Genomic DNA, 22042 nt, shown 5'->3' with positions numbered 1-22042 from the left:
TTCATTATTGATATTTATGATTCTAAAGCCACTGTGCTTTGGTATCTTATCAGCTCTGTGATAATTACAATGATCTCATTCCAGTGGCTGAAATACAGTGGTGGGGGCAACATCCCAAAGGAATGCTTAAGGCAATTCTTTAAGATGAAATGAAATCTAATGTGGCTATAATTTAATAATTTTGATATGAGATTACATTAGGAACTATTGACTATTGTTACTAATTATCCATAATGCTATATGTTAAAAATACTCTCACAATGTAATAGAAATCTGATGCTGAATTAGGGAACCAGTTGATGGATCTAGCCATATTGACTCTTTAGATTTCATGTACAAAAATTCATAGATGTGAAATTAGTATCATAAACAAAAAAGAACACATAAATGTAAAGTCTGAACTAATTTATTACAATTTAACTTTTAGTCAAGTCTTTGCACAACTCAGTTTGACATATCTCAGACAAGATCTGCTTCTGTGAATACACAGTATTCACAGCAGATTGATGATCTTATAATATTCTATTTTCTGCGACTAGGATAAACTGAAACTTTGTTCTTGTCTTTTTCCAAAATGCTATGAGATGATTTTGTGGTAGGATGCAGTCAACAGGCTAAATCCAGTTTTATGTTTGAAATCCATGGTTACTAGTTGTGTGTGGCTTTGGTTGTGTCGCTTCAGCTCTTTATCTAATTTCCTTATCTGTCAAGCAGGAGAAACAACAGTGCACATATAATAGAATTGTTGTGAGGGTTAAATGAAGCAATGTTGGTAAAGCTCTTAACATTGAGTCTGATACATTTTAGGTACTCAACAAATATTTGGCATTGGTATTTGCTTTGATCTAAGGTTGGTAATTAAGGGCTCACACCCTTAATTAGTTCCAAACTTGGAGGGATTTGAGGAGTAAAAGATATATAGAAGTCAAAATTTCAGTTCCATGTTGTTATTATTATAATCACCTGAATTGGGGAAACTCAGTTTGGATAAATGGTATCTTTTGAGCACCCTAATTCTTTTCTCCCAAACTAGAGTTCAGAATGACCCCTCAAAGGAGCAGTAGGTCTGAAAAGCACATGCACTTACCAGAGTCATTGCCTCTAGTGCACTGACTTTATGGACAGTACACACAGAAAGGAGTTTCTGACCTACCTTCAGAGAGTGGACCTAACCCAAATGCTACTGCCTCATGGACAGAAGAGCAGAACAGAAAACACCCACCCTGTGGGTTGTCCTTTTGGAATTGGCTAAGCTGGGCATGATTTCTTGGTTTTTCTCTCTAAACAATCTGGAGTTTATTCTTCCCTTGAGAAAGAGTGAGTGAGGAGGTAGGGAAAAGGACAGAAGCTGCCATTCCCAATGCTGCCAGAATGATGAAGTCCTATTTTTGTAAGAGAAACACAGTGCTGGAAGGATAAGAGATTTATCTCTCACCTTCTCCATCTCTTGGTCTCTGAAGCCTTCTGGGCTTAACAATCAAGTTCATGTTACCCAGGAGCAGGAGTCCTGCTTTCAACTTCATGGGACAAAACCCCCAATAAATGACTGTTCCATTAGTGTCCTGGGACCCTAAACAGATAGTCTAGCTCTTGTTCCTACAATCCATACTGCACCTTAAGCCAAAACCTTGCTGCCCATTCAAATATCCATACCAAGTTCGGCCCAGCTAGGCTACTCAATAGAACTACTAGAGGTTAAGCAGTGAAGCCAATATGGTGGACACCCCCCATCCCTGCCTTGCCAAATATCTGGGGAGAAATTAAGCATCAAATACTAAATTCTTCTGAGCTTTTGGGATATCAAAATTCATAATTCTTAAGCAAAATTCCAAACAAATTAAGGTTTCACTGTTTTTCCTTTCCAAATTCTTATTCTGCTTAACCTTAGCGAGAGGGATCCTAATCTTAAACACATTTAAGGGTGAATTAATACATCGTAAAGTGCCTCTAGTCTACTTTTTTTTTCAGAGTCCGAAGAATTATTGGACCCATGCAATTATCATAGTACCAACCTCACATTCATAAATTTTAAAAGTCCGAGAAAACCCCCAGCTCCAAGATCAGTTTCTGTCAAGCAAAATGATATTCCTTGACCCTAGAACTCAGTGCAATGCAGATCCATGTTACCCTCCCAAGACCAAAGCAGAGATGTGGGGGATGTCTAAGGGGAAGAGGGCAGATACAGAAAATCTTCAGCTACAGTAAAATTCCAGTCAGTCTGGGCAGTTGTCCACATCAGACAGAGACTGTTACCATCAAAATGTTAGTAATTATGGGGTATGGCAAACCCTATGTTGGGTGGAGGAATCTCTTCGCGTATACAATACTATCCTTGCCCTCAGTGAGTGACATTTGAAATACATCTTTTTGCGAAGTTTAGGGATTTGCAGTGGCGACATTCTCTGTGCCTAGGTCTTATTTTTAGGTGCTCCAATTTTTCACCTGTATATTTAACACCTGTTTAATTTTTTTCTTTTCAAGCCCCTATGCCCAGGCCTAAGAAACCCATCTCTTACCATTGGTTTTCCTTGTTGCCTCCTTATTTCAGCTGGAGAATGACCTTACCCCAGGTGTCACTTCTGTAGCTTGAGCACCTTGGGATCCAGTGAGAACCATACCTTACCCAGGTGTTACTGTTCTCAGAACTTAGGCTTCCCTCATGTTTGAACTTTCTATTCCTTGAGTAACTTGTCCTGCTCAAGGCAACAAAAATATTTTCTTTTGTCACAATTTTTTCTGTAGTAAGAAGGCTCAGCTGAGGTTTTTTTTTTTTTTTTTTTAACATTTTGACCAGTTTGTTCAAGTGGTCCCTTTCCTTCTCTATTCTTATTTTATGGATCTTAAAGTGTTTTAATTAGTTTGTTGGCTTCTGCTTCCCCTATGCTTTCAGACCTAGACATTTAATTTTCCTAATGCTGCCTTCCATATTCTATATTGTATGGTCCCTCTCAGTGAGAGAAGTAACAGCAAGGAGTTTGGAGTCTGCCAAGAGGAATTTTGTTCAATACAAATCTTATCCACTTTTATGTCCTTGAGTTGGATAATCTTTACTAAGGAGTACTTTCCCATCGTACCACATCCGTGTTGTGCCAGTGTCTGCTGCTGTCCTGCCTGAATCCCCTTTTATTTGTCTCATCTTTCCTTTAAACTCTACATTTCCAAATTTCTCGAGCATGTTCACTTGGGACCCATGTAAATATTTGACACCCTGAAATTCACCAAATAATACTTCAAATATTCTATCCTGATCTTCTCAGATTTTAATGTTTAAACGTTTTATGCAACCGGTTTGAATAGCTATTGCAGTCTTCAAACATTTCTGGGGTCCTGACACCCTCTTTGTGGGGGAAGTCACACTGCTCTGTTTTCTGGGCTCTCCTGTCTCTGCCTCCTCTGATCACACATCCTGATTTGGCAATGACTGTATTAGCTCACTTTTCATAGCTCTGTCTTTAAGATCACTTAGATCCATTTCCCCTTTGTATAAATTCAGTTTGGTCTTTCAGACCTCATATTTCCTCCTAGAAAGATTTATTTCTTTCTAAATTCCTTAATACTTCTCCAGTTAGCTTTCTGCTAGTAACAGAGCTAAACTCATTTTCTGAACTATGATCCTTTTGTCTAAAGCATACTGAAGTTCTTCCCCATTTAAAATCTTTGGATTCTGAAAACCAAGAGCCATAGATACAGTATACATGAATGAAGAATCCACAGAGCCCATAGCTACAGGCGGTGGTCTTCTGAGTCTCTGGGCAAGCCACATAGATCCAAGGGATTAGCTCGCCTCCGTTTTCTCCTGGGAACTCAGTGCAGTTACGAACAAAACAATAAGAAGCAGGATCTGACACGCCGATCACTGCTACGTATGTTGGTTCTTATATCCAGAGTTTAAAATTGAATGCTAGATCTGCACACACTAGCTTTTATGTTTTATAGCTAAAGAGAAATGGGTGTGTAGTTCTGCATGAAAAACACAGAGCACACAACAATATCTAGGCATCCTTCCCATAGGTTAGAGACAAACTGCTGGGGGTCAAGCTGAGCTAGTAGTGTAGGTGAGGTGAAAATTGCCCACAGAAACCCCAGCAACTACTCCAGTGGCCTAGCCCCAGGGCTGTAGCTGTTTCAAAGGCCCACATGGATAAAATGTGGTAAGGCTAAGGCCCACCTTTTGTCCAAGCAGCCCCAGAACACCAAATATCAGTATGTGCTGTTTTTTCTCTAGATGTCCTGCACAATGTCTATCTATCTGGATACCTCATTTGACCATCCAATTAATAATGCTCCCATCCGACCCGCCCCCTCCAGAGTTCCCTGAATGGATTGAGAGATAACTGTAAAAGTCTGACAGATGACCTAAAATATTTAGCTTTATTATTAGTATAAATAAATAAATGACCTCACCAAGCTTTTTATACTCCCCCTCTAGACTTTGGAGAAACCACTTGAGAGAGAGTTTGGGCCAACAGAACACAATGTATCATCTTGTGACAGGCAGAGTCAAAAATAAGAAATGAAAAGGTCCAGCTGCTCATTTCCAGTTCCCTATTCCAAACACAACCTTCAAATAAGTCACCCCTCCCTCCTTCATGAGGACTGGGAAGGGTATGAATAAGTGGACAAAAGCTATTCTTTCAAATACTTTCAAAAGCATGGAGAGTCCTATGTTATCATAAAGGATTGAAAGAGGGAAAGAGTTGCTTCTTCTACATTTCTGATGAGGAGGAGGAGGAGGATGTTTCAACAATGCTTGGAAAATTCTAGAAAATATGGCAAAAAAAAAAATAAAACCAAACAAACACTACATTTGTAAAAGAATGAGAGAGTCCTGGGGAAAATATGTTGTAATATGAAGCTATGAGAAAATCTCTTCTATAGACTGTCCCTTTAAGATGACAGAAATTCACCAGACCCATAAAGGTACAATTTGCCAATTCCTGATGATCTCAAATATTATCAGCTACCTGTTAACCTGGGCTTCATCGCCAGTCCATCTGCTCACTTGCTTTTAGAAGATCTAGGCAGAAGGCACTGAGTATTATGAGGCCAGTATCTCTTTAATTTGGGCCCCAGAAATTACTCATTCACAATAAAAATATGCAATTGTAGAGGGCAGCTTGGATCCTTCCAATGACTGATAGGCAAACATGGAAAACTCATCTGGAAGAGCTCTGATGCTGATGCCCCATGGAGCTGTCCCCTTGGGTTTTAGGGACTTGCTTATGGATTGAGAATGAGTTTTAAATAAGTCTGCTTCAACATATTTGGAGAACAGTGGTTCTCCACCGGGGGAAATCAGCAGTTCTCCCTACTAGGGTACATAGGGTAATGTCTGGGAATACTTTTGTCACAACTGGGGGTGATACTGCTGACATCTTGGGGGCAGAGGCCCGAGAAGCTGCTAAACATTCTCCAATGTACAGGACAGCCCCCCAAAATAAAGAATTATTTGGCCTAAAATGTCAGTAGTGCTGAAGTTGAGAAACCCTGTACTAGAATTTGAAGAGGACAGTAGGATAGGGACCTATCAATATTGTAAGATTTGATCCAATTTAACAAGCATTTACTGAACTCTTACTTTGTTCCTGGCACTTTGCTAAGCACTAAGGACTAAAAAGATGATCAGGGCATGACCCCTTAAAGATCTCGTTGCCTGGCCAGAGAAATAGGCAAAAAGCCCTGTAACAACATTTTATAAGATCTTTTGTAGTCTGAGATTTGGGCTCTCCACAAGTTCTGAAATCCTCCCTATGTTTATCATCTCTTGAAAAACACAGGATAGTAGGTCCTCTGTATACTTTTCCTTGGAATGCCTTTAACTGCAAACCTTCAAAAAAAGGATTATGATGATGACAATTACCTTTCAGGGGAGAAGTTTGATGCATGTGCATGCCAAGGATGCCAAGAGCATGCCAAGCTCTTATGTGTCCCAAGATCAGGAGGGATGTTATCCTCTTTCTGTCTGACTAGAGGGTTTTGTGTCACCTCATGAAACAATGACAGGCTTTGTTTTCCTGCAAGTTCAAGAACCACACCTATGTTCATAGCACAAAGGCCAGAGCCCAGAGGTTACTGCAGCCTTATTATTGACTAGTTTATAAAGCCAAGCGACCTAGAGAAAATGATGGAATGGGGAAAATGGCCGAGAATGCCCCTTCAGGTAATAAATTATTAGACCAATGTAAACAAATTATTTAGAGTCATATACAAATAAAGCAAAATATTAAACTCTTTCCCATGTTTGCTTACTCAGCTGGACAGACTTGAGGAGAAACAGAGAGAAACCTACAGGCGCATGTTAGAGCAACTCTTGCTGGCAGAGAAGTGTCACAGGCGCACAGTGGACGAGTTAGAAAACGAGAAGCACAAGCACACTGACTACATGAACAAGAGCGACGACTTCACCAACCTGCTGGAGCAGGAGCGGGAGAGGTAATGTGCTCATGAGCCACCAGGCCTATCAGGGTGCCCAGCCCTCATCTCTGTCCCCGCTGTCAGGCACCAGACTTTGTTCCAGTGACACCACAGATAGGTGCCCAGTCTGGTGCCAGCTTCTGAATGGCTTCTGACCACGGAGGGCAAGATGGACTTTTTCTGGAACTATTAAAGTGAATATATTGGAGGTTGCATATAAGTAGGACTCCACATTCCCACTAGAATTTTGAAAGCTATAAACTTTATAGTTGGAAAACCAACACAGGATTATATATGAACTTGAATAATGAAACACCCACATTTGAAAGGCCTCTCTACTAATTGAATTAATCTGTTCTCTTTGGGATTGAAATTGCACTTATTCAGGAAGGCAAATTTTTAAACTTAACAATTTAAAATGAATCCTATTGATTCTTAATGCCAGTACAGAAACTCTTAATGTTCAGATGTATATAAATTACTTAATGTACTAGAACTATCTGCTTAACTTTTTTAAGAGTTAAAAACTCTTAAAACAATGAAAAAATCAAAATCAAAACAAAAACCCAGTGTGTTGAGCCTTGCCTATATATCCTTATAGGTAGTTTTTCTCAGACTAGGGATTGTAGTATTTGAAGCTGACTCCAGATTGACGAGCTCTATGCTACGCAATATTTTTAGCATCTTCTTTTTAGTTTATTCTGTCCTTTTTTGTCCTTTAGCTGAATAGTTATATTTGTGAATTTCACAATCTTTGAAACCAATGACTTGAATCCTGATGCTTTGAGTTACCAAGCGTGTCTGCTTCTGTGCATAGGACTTTCAAATTAAGAGTTACTCAGGGAATCAGGGATAGATCAAGAGCTTCCCAGACAAGAAAAAGCTAAAGGAGTTCATCACCACCAAACTGATATTATATGAAATGTTAAAAGGTCTTCTTTAAGAAGATGGAAAAAAGATCAGAAATATAAATAATGAAATGGCAATAAATACATATCTAGCAACAACTGAATATAAATGACAAAATAAAGGGACAGAACAGAAACAAACTCATAGATACAGAGAACATTTTCACAGTTGCCAGATTGGAGGGGGGTTGGGAGGATGGGTGAAGGGATCAAGAAGTACAAATTGGTTGTTGCTGAACAGTCATGGAGATGTAAAGTGCAGCATGGGGGAATACAGTTAGTAATTTCAGATGAGTGCAAGATCCATCAGGATGATCACTTAGTAAGTTACATACGTAATGTCTAAACACTGGGGTGTACACCTGAAAGGAATATAATCATGTGTGTCAACTGTAGTTGAAAAATAAAAATGTTTTTTTAAAAAGCCACTCAGGAACAGCTTTACCAATCCCAGCTTTATTATCTAGTTACCAAAAGGAGATCTGGTTTTCCTAGAAGAGTTTACTTACCAGAAAAAGCTACCACAATAAGGGGAAATAAAAACATAAAACAGAGCAAGTTTGGGTTAAGTTTTTTAAAAAACTCTTGGTGCTGTTTACTTGTCGTTGGACTTGGCCCATTCCTGGGAAGGCTCAAATGCAAAGGACAATGAAGGCTGCACAGCATCCTCAGTTTATGGTTTCCTTCAGCCTGTCTTCTGCTCTGTCAGCTCAGGCTTGTCAGCTTCATGTTTGAACACATCATTGGTCTAATTTGAGATTTTCGGTAACCAATCAGTGAGAATAAATGCCACCTCCTCAATCTCTGAACTTTCCAGCATAAAGATGCAAATAAGTTTCTAATGACAGTGTAGGTTACAGGTACCGGCAACACACCCCTATGCTGGGATATGGTCAGGTGAAAGGGTCACAACTTGTTTGATACAGACTTTTTAAAAGCTCTGAAATCAAATAATTTTTTAAAACACCTGTGTGGATTAATTATTTTCTGATCATCCTGTAAATTATTTCATTAACCAGATAGATCTCTTTTCTCCAATTTCAAACCCAAGGTAAGTGCCTGAAGGGGCACCAGTTCTCTGACCGAGGTGTTGGTTTCAGTGAAGTGTGTGGATGGAACGGCAGAACTTACCCAGGCTCTCATTTTGTTTTCCTGATGTTTGTGTTCTCTGAGAGTAACCGAACCGTTCAAACAGTACTTTTACATCAGTTATGCAATGAGTGGATCCCAGATGTGTTTATTTATTAACTTTGTGTTGATCAACTTCACGTTGAACAACTCCAGTCCCTTTCTGGGAGTTAAGTTTACTAAGACAACTACAACCCCCATGTCTCCTGAGCCAAGTGCTGTGTAGAGGTTTTTAAAAAATCAAAGTAAATTTTTAAAAACTTATCTTAAGATGCTTTTGATACTTCGATTGGCACAACTGGGATATGTCACCAAACTGTCATGTTTTAGATAAGCATTCACTGACTCTCACTTACATATCAAACCACTTCAAGGGTTTGAAATTGTACTTTTTGACTCAACAGGTTATACTTCAACGTTGCACAGTTTTTACTGTTAATGCTTTTTTCTTCCCAGATCTGTTCCAAGTGCCCACCAGTGCACATGGCACTGTGGGCACACCTTGACATACTTGTTTGTTAAACCATACACCCACTATGACTCTGGCAACTTAAGTTGGCTTCTCTGAATTTCTCTGCAATCTGAGTCATCCACTGTGACTGGACTACCATGTTCCCGGGGCAGTGAAGCCTATAGGACTTTCTCAAAGGTCAGGCTTGGGAATCTTGCCCTTTGGAAACTGCCCTACTATAAATCTGCTTTGAGTTAAATCCTCTTTTCGAAGTAAGCAGTCATAATTAGATCTACTTATAGGGGCTGGCAGTTTGCTGACCCTAAGGCTTGCTTTCCTGTGGGCCACATTGCAGCAGAGCTCCTCCCTACAAGGACCTGGGGCTAGTCCCTCCGGGCTCAGTCAGGGCCCAGGTGCTCTGGCAGCCTGTGCTTGGGCGCCACATGGCTGTGGCCACAACACCTGCAGGGGAAGCTGAACTACAGCTAATAAAGAACCGGCATTTCTCGGCACTACTGGGAGACCTGGCACAGACTGTTCCAAGTCCTTTGTTCGCCTCTCTGTTTTGCACTCCCTTTCCCATCTCCAGAAAAGCCCCTTTTGTGAGGAAAGGGAAAAAAAAAGACAGAGAGACAGAGAGAGCCAAGAACTTTCCTTTGGAAACATTTACCTTCCTTTCATCTGTGAGTAAAGGAAGGAAGTGAGATTTAAGATAAGTCTAAGTGGTTTACTTCTTAATAATCACCCAGTTTCTCCTGCTGGGTGTGTGACTCTACAGGCTGTCTTCATCCCAGGCAGCTTTTCATTGGGTGGTGGTGGAATGATGGGAGGTGGGAAAGGGGTGCAGAGCCAGGGGACTCTACCTTAGGGAGCATCTGGGCTCCCTTCTCTATTATTATCCTGCTCTGTGAGGGATTCTTACTTCTGGAAAAATGGTTAAAGATAACAAAAATGGACCTAGGCACCCGGGATTAGTTGCAGGTTTAGATAAGCAATCCAGTTCATGTGTTCGATGAACCCGGGAATCTGAGGCTCTGAGCATTGCAAAGGATTTCTGAGATTAGCCTTTTCAAGTTCCTCATTCTATGGGAAGAGAAATTGAGGCCCAGAAAAATTGTGAGGTTCAATTAAGATTATAAAGGAGGTCACTGGCACTTTTATGCAAATGAATCCCTTGGGCAAAATGGCTTGTTTTATGTTATCTTTGTGTGTGTAGACTCCCCACCTCCATGCTTTTATGTTCAAACTGTGACACAACATCTTTACAAGGCACAAGGGCGGATATTGTGAGGATATAAACACAGTGATATTAGCACCAGTGGTGTCTCTAGTCTGTCAACATGAGAGAAGCTTTGAGATGTCGTCTGTTGGAGACACAGCTTGGGGACTTGTTTTGGAGCCAGGTTTGGCTAGGATACAGAGCATTCCACTGCAGAGCGTTCCTGTGCATTCTGTTTGGGATTGGCTGGATGCAAGGCTGAGGATGGTTATGGAGGGCTCCATGAAGCCCTCTTCCAAGCCGCCTCCCTGTTACGGTCACTGACCTACACCATGCAAGTGTAAAAACTTTTCAGGAGTTCTTAAGTTCATCTTGTATAAAAATTCCACAAATTAAGTCCCTAAAATGGGCAACATATTGTTCTGGGCTTCCTTTGTTCTAAGTCAACAGACTGTGATCGTAATTTATTACCATCATTTGCTGCATATTTATTGTTACAAGTAGTCATATTCCCAAATTAAAAAGAGTAAATAGCATGAAAAAATGCATTGGCTTAAATGGCATTGTTAATAATAAAGATGAAAATGTCTTTTATTGCATTAAGATTGGGTAAAGAAAAGCTGTCTTTCCAAATGCTATATTCTGTTTGGTCCATATTTTAAGTCAACTCGATCTTTAAAGGCATAATTCTTGGCACATGAGGTCATCATTAGAGTTTATATTTTATTCCTTGTCTGAATATCAAGACTTGTGATTTTAATCTTAAGCCTCACTAGGGTTGTATCAAGGATGTCAGAATAGAGATAGCAGAGTTGCATCAATAAAAAGTGGTCTCAAACTTAAATATTTGGGGCCACTGTGTGTGTGTGTGCGTATAAATGACGTGGGGGAGTATTGTCTAAATTCATAACTATAGATACAGATTTTTAAAGCTTTTGGATTCTATAGGCTCAGCTGGGACTGAATAAATAATTACATCATCATATAATATTGCAGCACGCTTTCCAAGTATAAGTTGTTTTTTTAAAAGTACAAATCAGCATCTCAAGAGAAATTTCTGAACTTGTAAAACAGAGAATGCAGGAGCAGGAGCTTGAATGGAGGGAAAGCTTTCAAGCCCCATTTTGGTATAGTTTAGGTCAATGTGAAGGGGATTAGACATGTGCCTGGTGGCCCATGGGGCAGGCTGCAGTATTGCATTTGCCTGTGTGGGGGAATGATCAGTCAGACGGAGTAAGTTTTTGAAAATGGGCTCTAGTGGTCTAAGATTTGGGGAAATATTTTTGGCTCCCTTTATTGAAAAAGATTCACATCTGGTTCCTAGGCATAATTTCCTAAAATTTCTTGGATTTAGATGTCTTATCTCTAAAATATGGCAATGAAATGGATGTTTTTCACTGGTAGCTTGGAAAATCACAATAAAGCACTTTGTAGAAAAAGATTGCTGCTGATGTGTAAATGGTCAAGTCTGACCAAGCAGAAAGTAATCAACAGGTGGAACACATCAGCGGCAAACATCTGAGCCCTAACACTGCATTAGCACTCTGCTAGATGCTGTTTAATAGCACAGTTAGCTTTTATTGACCTCCCCAAAATGCTGGACACATGTACATCTTTTTTAATCCTTACACAACTGTAACATGTACAATAATTACCATCCCTGTTTAGCAGGTGGTAGAGCAGACAGGTTGTGTTCCTTCCCCCAATGTTACTGCTAACAGTTAATTGAAAGAATCAATTAACAGTTTGAACTGAGCCACTCACAGTAAAAAAATAAAATGAAATGAACTTTTCTACTTCTAAATTCTTCCCTTCTGATTAAACTGAACACCTCATTTCATTAAAGCAAGGGGTGGGGGGGGGGGAGATGACTTGGAAAGTTGGACAGTGACTTCTTGGACTGCCCAACCACTCTGTCCAGGTTTCAAATTCACTGATGTGGTCACGAGGTATGCCCCCTATTATCAGTATCCTACCAGCTGAGAAAATTCCTGAGAATAGAGTTTTTCAGAAAGGAGAGGGATTAGAATTCAGGGGTTTGGTCACAGAAGAAATATGTTTTACAGCTGATTTTCTGAAAGAATGCAGGGCTCAAACTATACCTTACAATTCCTCTTATCCTTGCAATATGCAAATCCCACTTCCCCCTGGAAAATGGGATTGAAATGAAGGAGGCTGAGTTGGTGGTGTTACTCCTATAGCACAGATTGAGTGTTTATGTTGGGGGATAGGGTAGGTGAGGATGAAGTTAAAAAAAAAATGATGTTACATTTTCCTTAAAGGGGCCAGACAATCAGTGACTCAAAGACAGCTCCCTAGGGCTAGAAGTTTGGAATTAAAAGGGAAGTGACCCTCCTAAAAGACCCAGGATATTAATGTATCTACTCTCAGCACTGTAGACCTAGGAGCATGTCACTTACTCTTAACTAGGCACCCTGTGGATTAAATATGAGTGAGTCCATTAAAAAATGCCTTGAGGTTCATTTCACCAGATTCCAACTACACAAAAATGCTGGGTCTTAAGTAGATGTGACCTTTTCCACCAAGCTTTACAGTACCCTCATTCTCAAGGTCATTGAGTTAGCAGCCTTTGATCTGAGACTCTTCAGTCTTAGGAATATAACTTTATTATAGATATACTTAGGAAACAGGTCATCTGATCAACAAAATCTCCTGGTTAATTAAAGGTTGTGATGCAAATTAATTTACTTTTTCTGTTATGGAAAATATTTCCCAGATGCATTTTACTTTCCTTAATTTTTTTTAATATACCACAAAATCCAGTTAATTCAATTTGATGATTCAGGGTCTTGTAGTGCTGCCACTGGCCACCCATACAACTTCAGAGGTTATTAGATTATATTTAAATGTAAATGTCAGTTATGGTTACATTTTTATGTATATAAGAATAGTAAAGATGTTTTCCAGATCTCAGGCTTAACCTAGCTGGGTGTCTTAGTTCATTAGATTCAATGTATTTGGACTTCAAGAACAACAAAAACAAAACTTGAACCAAAAAGGACTCTAACATTATACAAAGGGGTGGGATAATAATCAAAGAAAACTGGACAAAGGAAAGGAAAGGCATTGAAAAGGATGGCTTGAGAGACAACAAACAAGAAATACACTTTACCATTTAAGATTTTAATACATAAGGATGTCTTGGTCTTGTTATTTGGTACCCCTTGTTCTGGAAAAGTCATAGGAGAAGTGAAAATGGAGGATAGTATATGAGAGGTAAAGAGTGAGAACCCAGTAGTCAGAGGTGGTGAGGGTGTCAGTCTCTCTCTATCTGAACCAATTATTGAGTTGTTCTTTTTCAGAAAGATTTCAGGAAATTGTCAGACAGTTGCTGAAGCTCTAAGTACCCAATTCACTGAAGAGGCATCTTCTGAGGGAAGTAGAGGACACTTCAGAGATGATGTAGGAAAAAGCAAGACTAGTAAAATTTTGAGAATGAGAAGGAGTAGATATTTTTCTACCAGAAACAAAACTAATTTTAAAGTTACAATAAGTAAAATACTGTGTTGTTGGTTCATGGATAGACAGATCAATAGACTTATAAATGTTCTGGAAATAGATTATAGTAGATATGGAAATTTCAAGTAGATATGGTATTCCACATCAGTTTAAAAGGTTGAGACCCTTAGTAATGGCTATTATGATAGTTATTTTATGTATAGTGCAGATAACTTATTTGTAAACATGGGGTACAACTGATCATACTTGAGTTAGCGTCACTGCCCTATGGCCTTGTCTGGCTACTACCCTTTCAGGAGAACTGTCCATCTAACAGTAGTGGTTTACATCAAGGGAAGAGTCAGCATTGACTTTTTAAGTTTCCAAAGGACTGATAAGTCTCATGTAGTAAAAAAATTATATTTGAGGAGTAAAATGTAACTATAAAATATATAGCTCAAAAATGATGACTTTCTATTAAAAAAGCAGTATTATGATTTTTAGCCACATAAAATTTTATGTGAAGTAAAATATGTGATAACTATAAGCATCATTTGGAAAAAAACTACTATGGTAACTTTGCTAAAGTCATAAATATTACTGTATTTCTATAACCTTGTATATTCAAAAAATTATTGAATTAAAAAGTGATAGAACACATTTTATATCTTGAAAGTAATATAAGTTTAAGCCCAGCTTGGACTGACCTATTATAACAACCTGGGGAATAGTTATTCTCTTTTCCCAGTAGCTGCATTAAAGCAAACTGCTTTAAACATGAAAAAAAAAAAACCCCACACAAACTAAAGAATTTTATCTAATAGTGAATCAAGTAGAGGGGTTATTTTAATGCATGTATTTTTCATAGAAGTTACTGTTGATTGTTAAGTGGAATCCAGATATAAATTCACTTATTTAGAAAGTCCAGTGCAGATCTACTTTATATATTTTAGATAAAAAGTTGATTATTACTGATATAGCTTATGTATATCAATGGAATTTGTATGCAAATACAAATTTGTGCTTATTTTTTTTGTTACTCAGAGAGCCCTCAGAAACTAAGGCAGATGGGAAGTTTTAAAAAAACATAATGAGCCCTGACTGGTGTGGCTAAGTGGGTTAGGCATAATTCTGAGAAGCAAAAGGTCCCAGTTTGATTCCCAGTCAGGGCACTTAACTGGGTTGTAGGCAAGGTCCCAGGTTGAGGGGTGTGCAAGAGGCAACTGATCGATGTTTCTCTTATATATCAAAGTTTCTCTCCCTCCCACACCCTCTCTCTAAAAAATATATAAGTAAAATCTTTAAAAACACACAATGAAAATCAGGAAATAACAAGTAGGCCAGTGATAACGGTACTTTAACAAGCAAATTTTAAGTCAATAATTACAGTCAATAATTATAGCCTTATTATTGTCTACCCAAGTGACATACAATGAATGGTGCTTTGAAGTGACAAATTTTTTCAAATTCTTTCTGATCTATTAATACACTGATACTGTCAATCATAAACCAGGTAATTGTAATGCCAGACAATTGATCAGTAAAAAAAATTTTTTTTTTACTTACTGACTTTAGACAGAAAAGAAGGATGGAGAGAGGGACAGAGAGAAAGAAAGAAAAACATCAATTTGTAGTTCCACTTATTTATGTATTTAGTGGTTGCTTCTTGTTTGTGCCCTGACCCGGGATCAAACCCATAAGCTTGGTGTATCAGGATGATGCTCTAACCAACTTAGCTACCCGGCCAGGGCTGATCAGTTCTCATAGGCATTCTGTACATCAGAAAATACAAAACCAGTCTATATCCTATAGGTTTTTTAAATTAATTGAAGCATTAGTAAGATATATGAGTTCCAGAAAAAGCAACTGAATTCAGGTTGCAAAAACAACTGGATTGAAAAGTGAAAATTTCCAAGCACAGGTTCACAGTGCTTGGTTCCCAAATTCCAAACTAGTCGAATCGAGTTTTTAATTGAGCTGATGTTTTGTTTCAGCATCATGGATAAAATCAGGTATTAAAAAGTAGTAGGTGAGATTATTCTTCTGAAATGAAAAGCTTGGGAATGCTGCCCTAAACTGGCAGCTGTTTGTTATCACACCTAATACCAGGAAAATGGTTTTGCACAAATTTATACAGCAAGAAAGAGTTAAGAAAGGAAACTGCTGGAAAACTCTGTTGTCTCTTACCACCACAGAGAATAACTCCATTACTCTGGGATTTTTTCCTTTTTTCCAGGCTGGAAGAAGGTACTCAGATTAGCATTACAAATCCTGGACTCCAGGGAGGGAGCTGGAACTCAAGAGGGTGGTGTTTTCAGTGTTTGGAGGTTGCTCCTTTCTGGCTCCTTGACTGAGTGTGTACTTTTTTCCAAGAACACTTGTGTTTGGAAAGTACTTCACAGTGGTGAAAAGTTTGAACAGAAAAGATTAATCAGAGGTTGGGTCTTTCATGCTCAATGCATAACATATTCAGCTCTTGGATGTGAATTTCTTAGCCAAGAAACTATTCAAATAATATTCAGGGGCTGAAATGTGAGCGTCAACTGCAAACAAACCAGAGGTCAACTTTATTTAATCTTAACTTATTCCTCTGAAATTCAGAAATGCTGTGCCTTAGGATTTTCTGTACATTTTTAACAGTGCTTAATATCCTGTAAAGGTTTACTGAAAGTTACTTTTATTTATTTTATTCTTAAATGGTTAAGGAAGTACATGTCTGATTTGAAATGTAAAGGAAACTGCAAGTGATGAACTATAACTGCTCCATATCCATTGTGCTGGTAGAAGGGAGAAAGCTTTGGTCTGCCTCCTCTTTGTCATTACAATGTCAACCAAATCTTGTATTCTAATCATCAAAGTAGTCTTACTTTGCCCACTTACCTATACCCACAATCCCTCCCTCCAATACTTTCTGATTTGCTCAGAGCTGTCTAACTTCTGGGATCTGTAACATTTGAGAAGTTCTGGATTATATTTCTCCCAAGGAAAGAGGCATAATTGTGTGAAGAACTACTGCTCAGACTTAATCCACCATCACCAAAGCTCCAGGGAGATCCTGGATAAATGTTTTCCTGCCCCCAAGTGAGTAACACAAGTACAGCACTTCTAGAATATCCCATGATTTTCTTCACCTCGCCTGTCCACAGCAGGCCCCTGGGCATCCACTTCTCACAATTCTGGAACATAACCTCTGCTGTAATAATAATAATAATGTCACTATTATTAAATATTAAATAAGAATATTTAATAAAAATAAAATACTATTATTAATAATGGTATTAAATATTATTATTATTAAAAATAAAAATTGTCTTCTAAAATGAAAGCACATTGGATCAGCACCACCAGCAATCAGCCACACATTGAGAAACTTCCCACTTGCCATATGCTAAACTAGGTCTTTCTCAGGAATGTTCAGAAAATATCCTCTTTTTCTCTTTTGCTGGTCAATATAAATAAGGAGCAATTGTGAGAAGACCTGATTTTAAGAGCTATTGTTCAGGTCATAATGTTCAGTGACAACCAGATGCTTTTAGGATGATGCGAGCCTGGACACTCTGGATCCAGCACTCTGAGAAGTTATGGTTGCATGGGAAGTGCTAACACAATACCAACAGTGGGCTTCAGACTTGCATGGCAGCCCATCATCACAATAACACTTTCCTTGTGCATTCTATTACATTGGCACACACAGTTCGGTCAACATGTGTTAAAGGGTGGGAGAGGAGAGCCTCCATTTGGCTGTATGTCATTCACAGAAAAGAAAAATTTTAATTCTTTTTAAATAAAAATGTTTGATTAGTTCATTGAGTAATAGTAACTAAATCAGTATCCATACTTGATCAACCCATTTGGATGTCTAGTAGGTTTTTCAAACGATTAAACTGTGTTCCAAACAGAACTCTCAGTCACTTCCTGCAAACCTATTCCTCACAGCTGTGTCTATCTCAACAGTACTTCTATCTAATAACTCAGACTAAAAGACCAGTAATCATCCTCAATCCTTCTCTTTCTCTCATCCTTCAAAATGTAACTACCAGTAAGTTGTACTGATTCTGTTTTTAAACTGTATCTGGAATTTGTCCATTTTTCTCCAGAACCATTGACACCACCCTACTCCAAGATAAAGCTTTATCCAAGCTACCATCACATTGCTTGTCTGACTACTACATAGCTTTCTTTAGACAACTTGTTTCCACTCTCATCATCCCTGCCCACAAATACATTCTCTGCATATTAAGTCATGTAATCAGATCCTTCAGAATAAAATCCATCTCCTTACCACGGTGTGGCAACTTGCTGTTTTCTAATTGTCATATCTTATTGGAAGATATTGATAGCTCATGAAAAATGATATGTCACGATGAAAACAAGTCTCCAACTGGATTTTGCCACACATACAGTTATGAGTAAGCCGTACTTGTAAATTTGGTAAAGTTTCAGCCCCCTGTCCTTAGACATGCTGACACATTCCCAGCATGAAAGGTTCAGTCAGGCCAATGCAGCAACATCCTAGCTGCAGGATCAGCTGATTTTCTGGTGACATCAGGTGATAGAATTTGCTGCTAAGTTTGAGGGACAAAGAACCAAACAGAGGCCTGGGTCTGGAGAGAGCAGCACTCCTAAAGATGCCAGGCTGCTGGGCTGGCCAGGGGCTTATGCCTCATTTAAACAAGGGTGGAGGTGCCATATGTTTTCAACCATTCATTTCACCAATAAAAATATGATTTCTAACATTCCTTAGACCGATTAGAAAAACTTCTAATGTATGTTGAAGGCCTTGCATTTTGTCAGAACTAGCTCTGGAGTATATACTCCTGATGATGATATTTCAAATGATAACAAAATGCCCCTACCAAGTCATTTGAATGGACTTGTACCTCTTTTCCTTTGCTCTTCACACTCTGGTCACACTGGCCTCCTTTCTCTGCCTGGAACCTCCCAAATGTATTCCCAGTTCAGGCCCTTTGCACTTGCTGCTCCTTCCTCTGTTCTTTGCATGGTTGGTTTCTTTGTTCCTTTGTATTCATTCAGGTGTCACTGTCTTAGGAAAAGTCTTAAAGGGCACCTCCTTTGCAGACATTCTTGCTCCCTTTACTCAGGGCACCTGTCACATTGCATTGGGACCTTGTTCACACCATATCCCCAGTGCCTAATATAATGCCTCATTCTTGGTGGGCAGCCCATTAAGAATGAGTGAATACAGTAATTTTCAGGGAAATTCAAATCAAAACCATAATGCGATACCACTTCGCACCTGTTAGATGGGCTATAGCCCAAAAAACAAGAGATAATAACTGTTGGTGTGAATGTGGGGAAAAGGGAATGCTTGTGTGCTGCTGGTGGGAATGTAAATTGGTTCAGCCTCTGTGGAAAACAGTATGGAGCTTCCTTAAAAAATTGAAAATAGAACTACCAAGTGATTCAGCCATCCAGTTTTGGGGAATATGTCCAAAGGAAATGAAATCAGGCTAGCAAAGAGGTATCTGTTGCAGCATTATTCACAATAGCCAATATATGGAAACAATCTAAGTGTCTATTAATGGATAAATAGATAAAGATGTGGTATATGCATAAACGACCCCGAATAGCTGCTGCAATTTTGAGAAAGAAGAGTAAAGTAGGAGGAATCACAATACCTGACACTAAACTATACTACAAAGCCACTGTAATCAAAACAGCCTGGTACTGGCATAAAAACAGGCACATGGACCAATGGAACAGAACAGAGAGCCCAGAAATAAACCCAAGCCTCTACGGTCAATTAATATTTGACAAAGGAAGCAGCAACATAAAATGGAATAAAAATAGCCTCTTCAACAAATGGTGTTGGGAGAACTGGACAGCTACGTGCAAAAAAATGAAACTCGAGCACCAACTTACACCTTATACAAAAATAGATTCAAGGTGGATAAAAGACTTAAATATAAAGCGTGACACCATTAAAGTCCTAGAAGAGAACGTAGGTAGGAAAATCTCAGATATTTCACGCAGAAACTTTTTTACTGACTTGTCTCCTAGAGCAAGAGACATAAAGGAAAGAATAAACAAATGGGACCTCATCAAAATGAAAAGCTTTTGCACAGCTAAGGAAAACAGTATCAAAATAAAAAGAGAACCAACTGTATGGGAAAACATATTTGCCAATGATACCTCAGACAAGGGTTTAATCTCCAAAATATATAAAGAACTTACACGACTCCACTCTAAGAAGACAAGGAACCCAATTAAAAAATGGGCAAAGGACTTGAACAGACACTTCTCCAAGGAGGACATACAGAAAATCCAAAGACACATGAAGCGATGTTCAATATCGCTAGCCATCAGAGAGATGCAGATTAAAACCACAATGAGATACCACTTCACACCAGTCAGAATGGCCATCATAAACAAAGCAACAAACAACAAGTGTTGGAGAGGATGTGGAGAAACGGGGTCCCTAGTGCACTGCTGGTGGGACTGCAGACTGGTACAACCATTATGGAAAGCAGTTTGGAACTTCCTCAGAAAACTAAAAATGGATCTGCCTTTTGACCCAGCAATTCCATTGCTGGGACTCTATCCTAAGAACACTAAAACACCAATACAAAAGAACCTTTGCACCCCGATGTTCATAGCAGCACAATTTACAATAGCTAGGTGCTGGAAGCAACCTAGATGCCCATCAGTAAATGAATGGATCAAAAAACTATGGTACATTTACACAATGGAATTCTATGCAGCAGAAAGAAAGAAGGAGCTCCTACCCTTTGCAACAGCATGGATGGAGCTGGAAAGCATTATGCTAAGTGAAACAAGCCAGGCAGCGAAAGACAAATACCACATGATATCACCTTTAACAGGAATCTAAACAACAAAACAAAACAAAACAAAAAACTAGCAAAATATAACCAAAGACACTGAAATAGGGGATAGTCTCACAGTGGCCAGAGGGGAGAGAAGAGGGAATTTCAGGGGGGAATGGGTAGGGATTACAGGAACAAAATTTGGAGGACACATGGACAAAAACTAGGGGTGGAGGGTAATGGGGGGAAGGGGGGAGGGTTGGGTGGAGGGGCTGGAACGGGAGTAGGGGGGAGAAAACTGTACTTGAACAATGATTGAAATAAAAAAAAAAAAGATGTGGTATATGTATATAATGGAAGAGTATTCAGCCATGAAAAAGAAGGAAAGTTGCCATTTGCAACAACATGGATGGCCCCTGAAGGCATGATGCTAAGTGAAATAAATCAGATAGAAAAAGAAAAATATTACATGGTATCACTTATATATGGAATCTTTAAAAAAAAAGGTCAAACTCATAGAAACAGAAATTAGAAAAAAGTGGTTGTTGCCAGGTGCTGGAGGGTGGGGGAAATGGAAAATAATTTTAAAAAATACAAACTTTTAGCTCCAATATGAATATGTCTGAGGATCTAAAGTGAAACAAAGTGACTATAGCTGATAACGCTGTATTATATAATTGAAATGTACTAAAAGAATAGACCTTAAATTTTCTCACCAAAAAGAAAAAATGAGGTGAGATGACATATGTGTTAATTAACCAGATGGGGGAATCCTTTCACAATATATAGCAAGTCACTATAGTGTACATTTTAAATATCTTACAACTTTATTTGTCAATTATACCTCAATAAGGCTATTGTTTTAATGAGTGACAAGAAGATACTTTCTGAAGACAGAAAGACACAAAGATATGCAAGATGCCACTTGATTATATAATCAATTATCACCCCCACCCCCACAACATTCTCTTTTTAAACATGGGTTTATATCATCTGTGTCAAAATTAGGCCACAAATTTGTGCTGTTGCAAAGTGCCTACCATGATCAAAATGAGTAAACTGTGTACAAATATATTAATTATTTATTGTGGGCCCACTATGTGTCAGCCTGTGGCCTTATATTATTTAATTCTCATAACAATCCTACAAGTTAAAATCCATATATAGCTGAATAAACTGAAACCAAATGAATTATAAACATCTTCTGGGTTATCCACCCAGTAGGTGCCAAGCCAAGATTCGGTCTTGGGTCTGTCAGTTTCCAAGAAGCCCTTCCCCAACACTGGTGCAGTGTGGCATGCAACAAACAAGTAGTGGCAGCAGTTTCTTCTGGAATTTCAGTTTTTCCCATCATATTAAAATAGCTGGGAAAAAACCCTCTAAAAAAATCCCAAACCACCAACTAATTGGCTTGGTATCTGTAAATTTACCTTAACCAGGAAAGTTGCTTAATGTAGCTTTTACTAACATAACTAGATAGTCTAAACATATTTATTCAGAATTCCAAGCTTGAAACATGCACATGAAGCCTTGAAACTTGCAGTGTCATTATACTAAGTACATGTAACTAAAAAGTTATATGTTCTTAAAGCAAAAGGCATGAATTAACATAGGAATGTAGAAGAGCAATTCTTTTTAACTTCTTTTTTTCTTCATATTCTTTTCTCTGCCATAACAG

General features: G+C 38.6%; 1 protein-coding gene across 4 annotated transcripts in view; it reads left to right on the top strand.

Annotated features, from left to right (window-relative positions):
• The window catches only part of FILIP1 (filamin A interacting protein 1), a 182553-nt gene that overhangs the window by 123328 nt on the left and 37183 nt on the right, over positions 1 to 22042 (top strand). For all 4 annotated transcript variants that reach the window (XM_028509561.2, XM_036024363.1, XM_028509562.2 and 1 more), the window contains one exon: positions 6254 to 6432. In XM_028509561.2, the coding sequence (XP_028365362.1) occupies positions 6254 to 6432 (179 nt within the window). The remainder of the gene's footprint in view (positions 1 to 6253; positions 6433 to 22042) is intronic.

This window comes from Phyllostomus discolor, chromosome 4, assembly GCF_004126475.2.
Source record: "Phyllostomus discolor isolate MPI-MPIP mPhyDis1 chromosome 4, mPhyDis1.pri.v3, whole genome shotgun sequence".
NCBI lineage: Eukaryota > Metazoa > Chordata > Mammalia > Chiroptera > Phyllostomidae > Phyllostomus > Phyllostomus discolor.
Note: the sequence above shows the minus strand (reverse complement) of the source record. Positions and strands in the feature narration are given on the sequence as shown.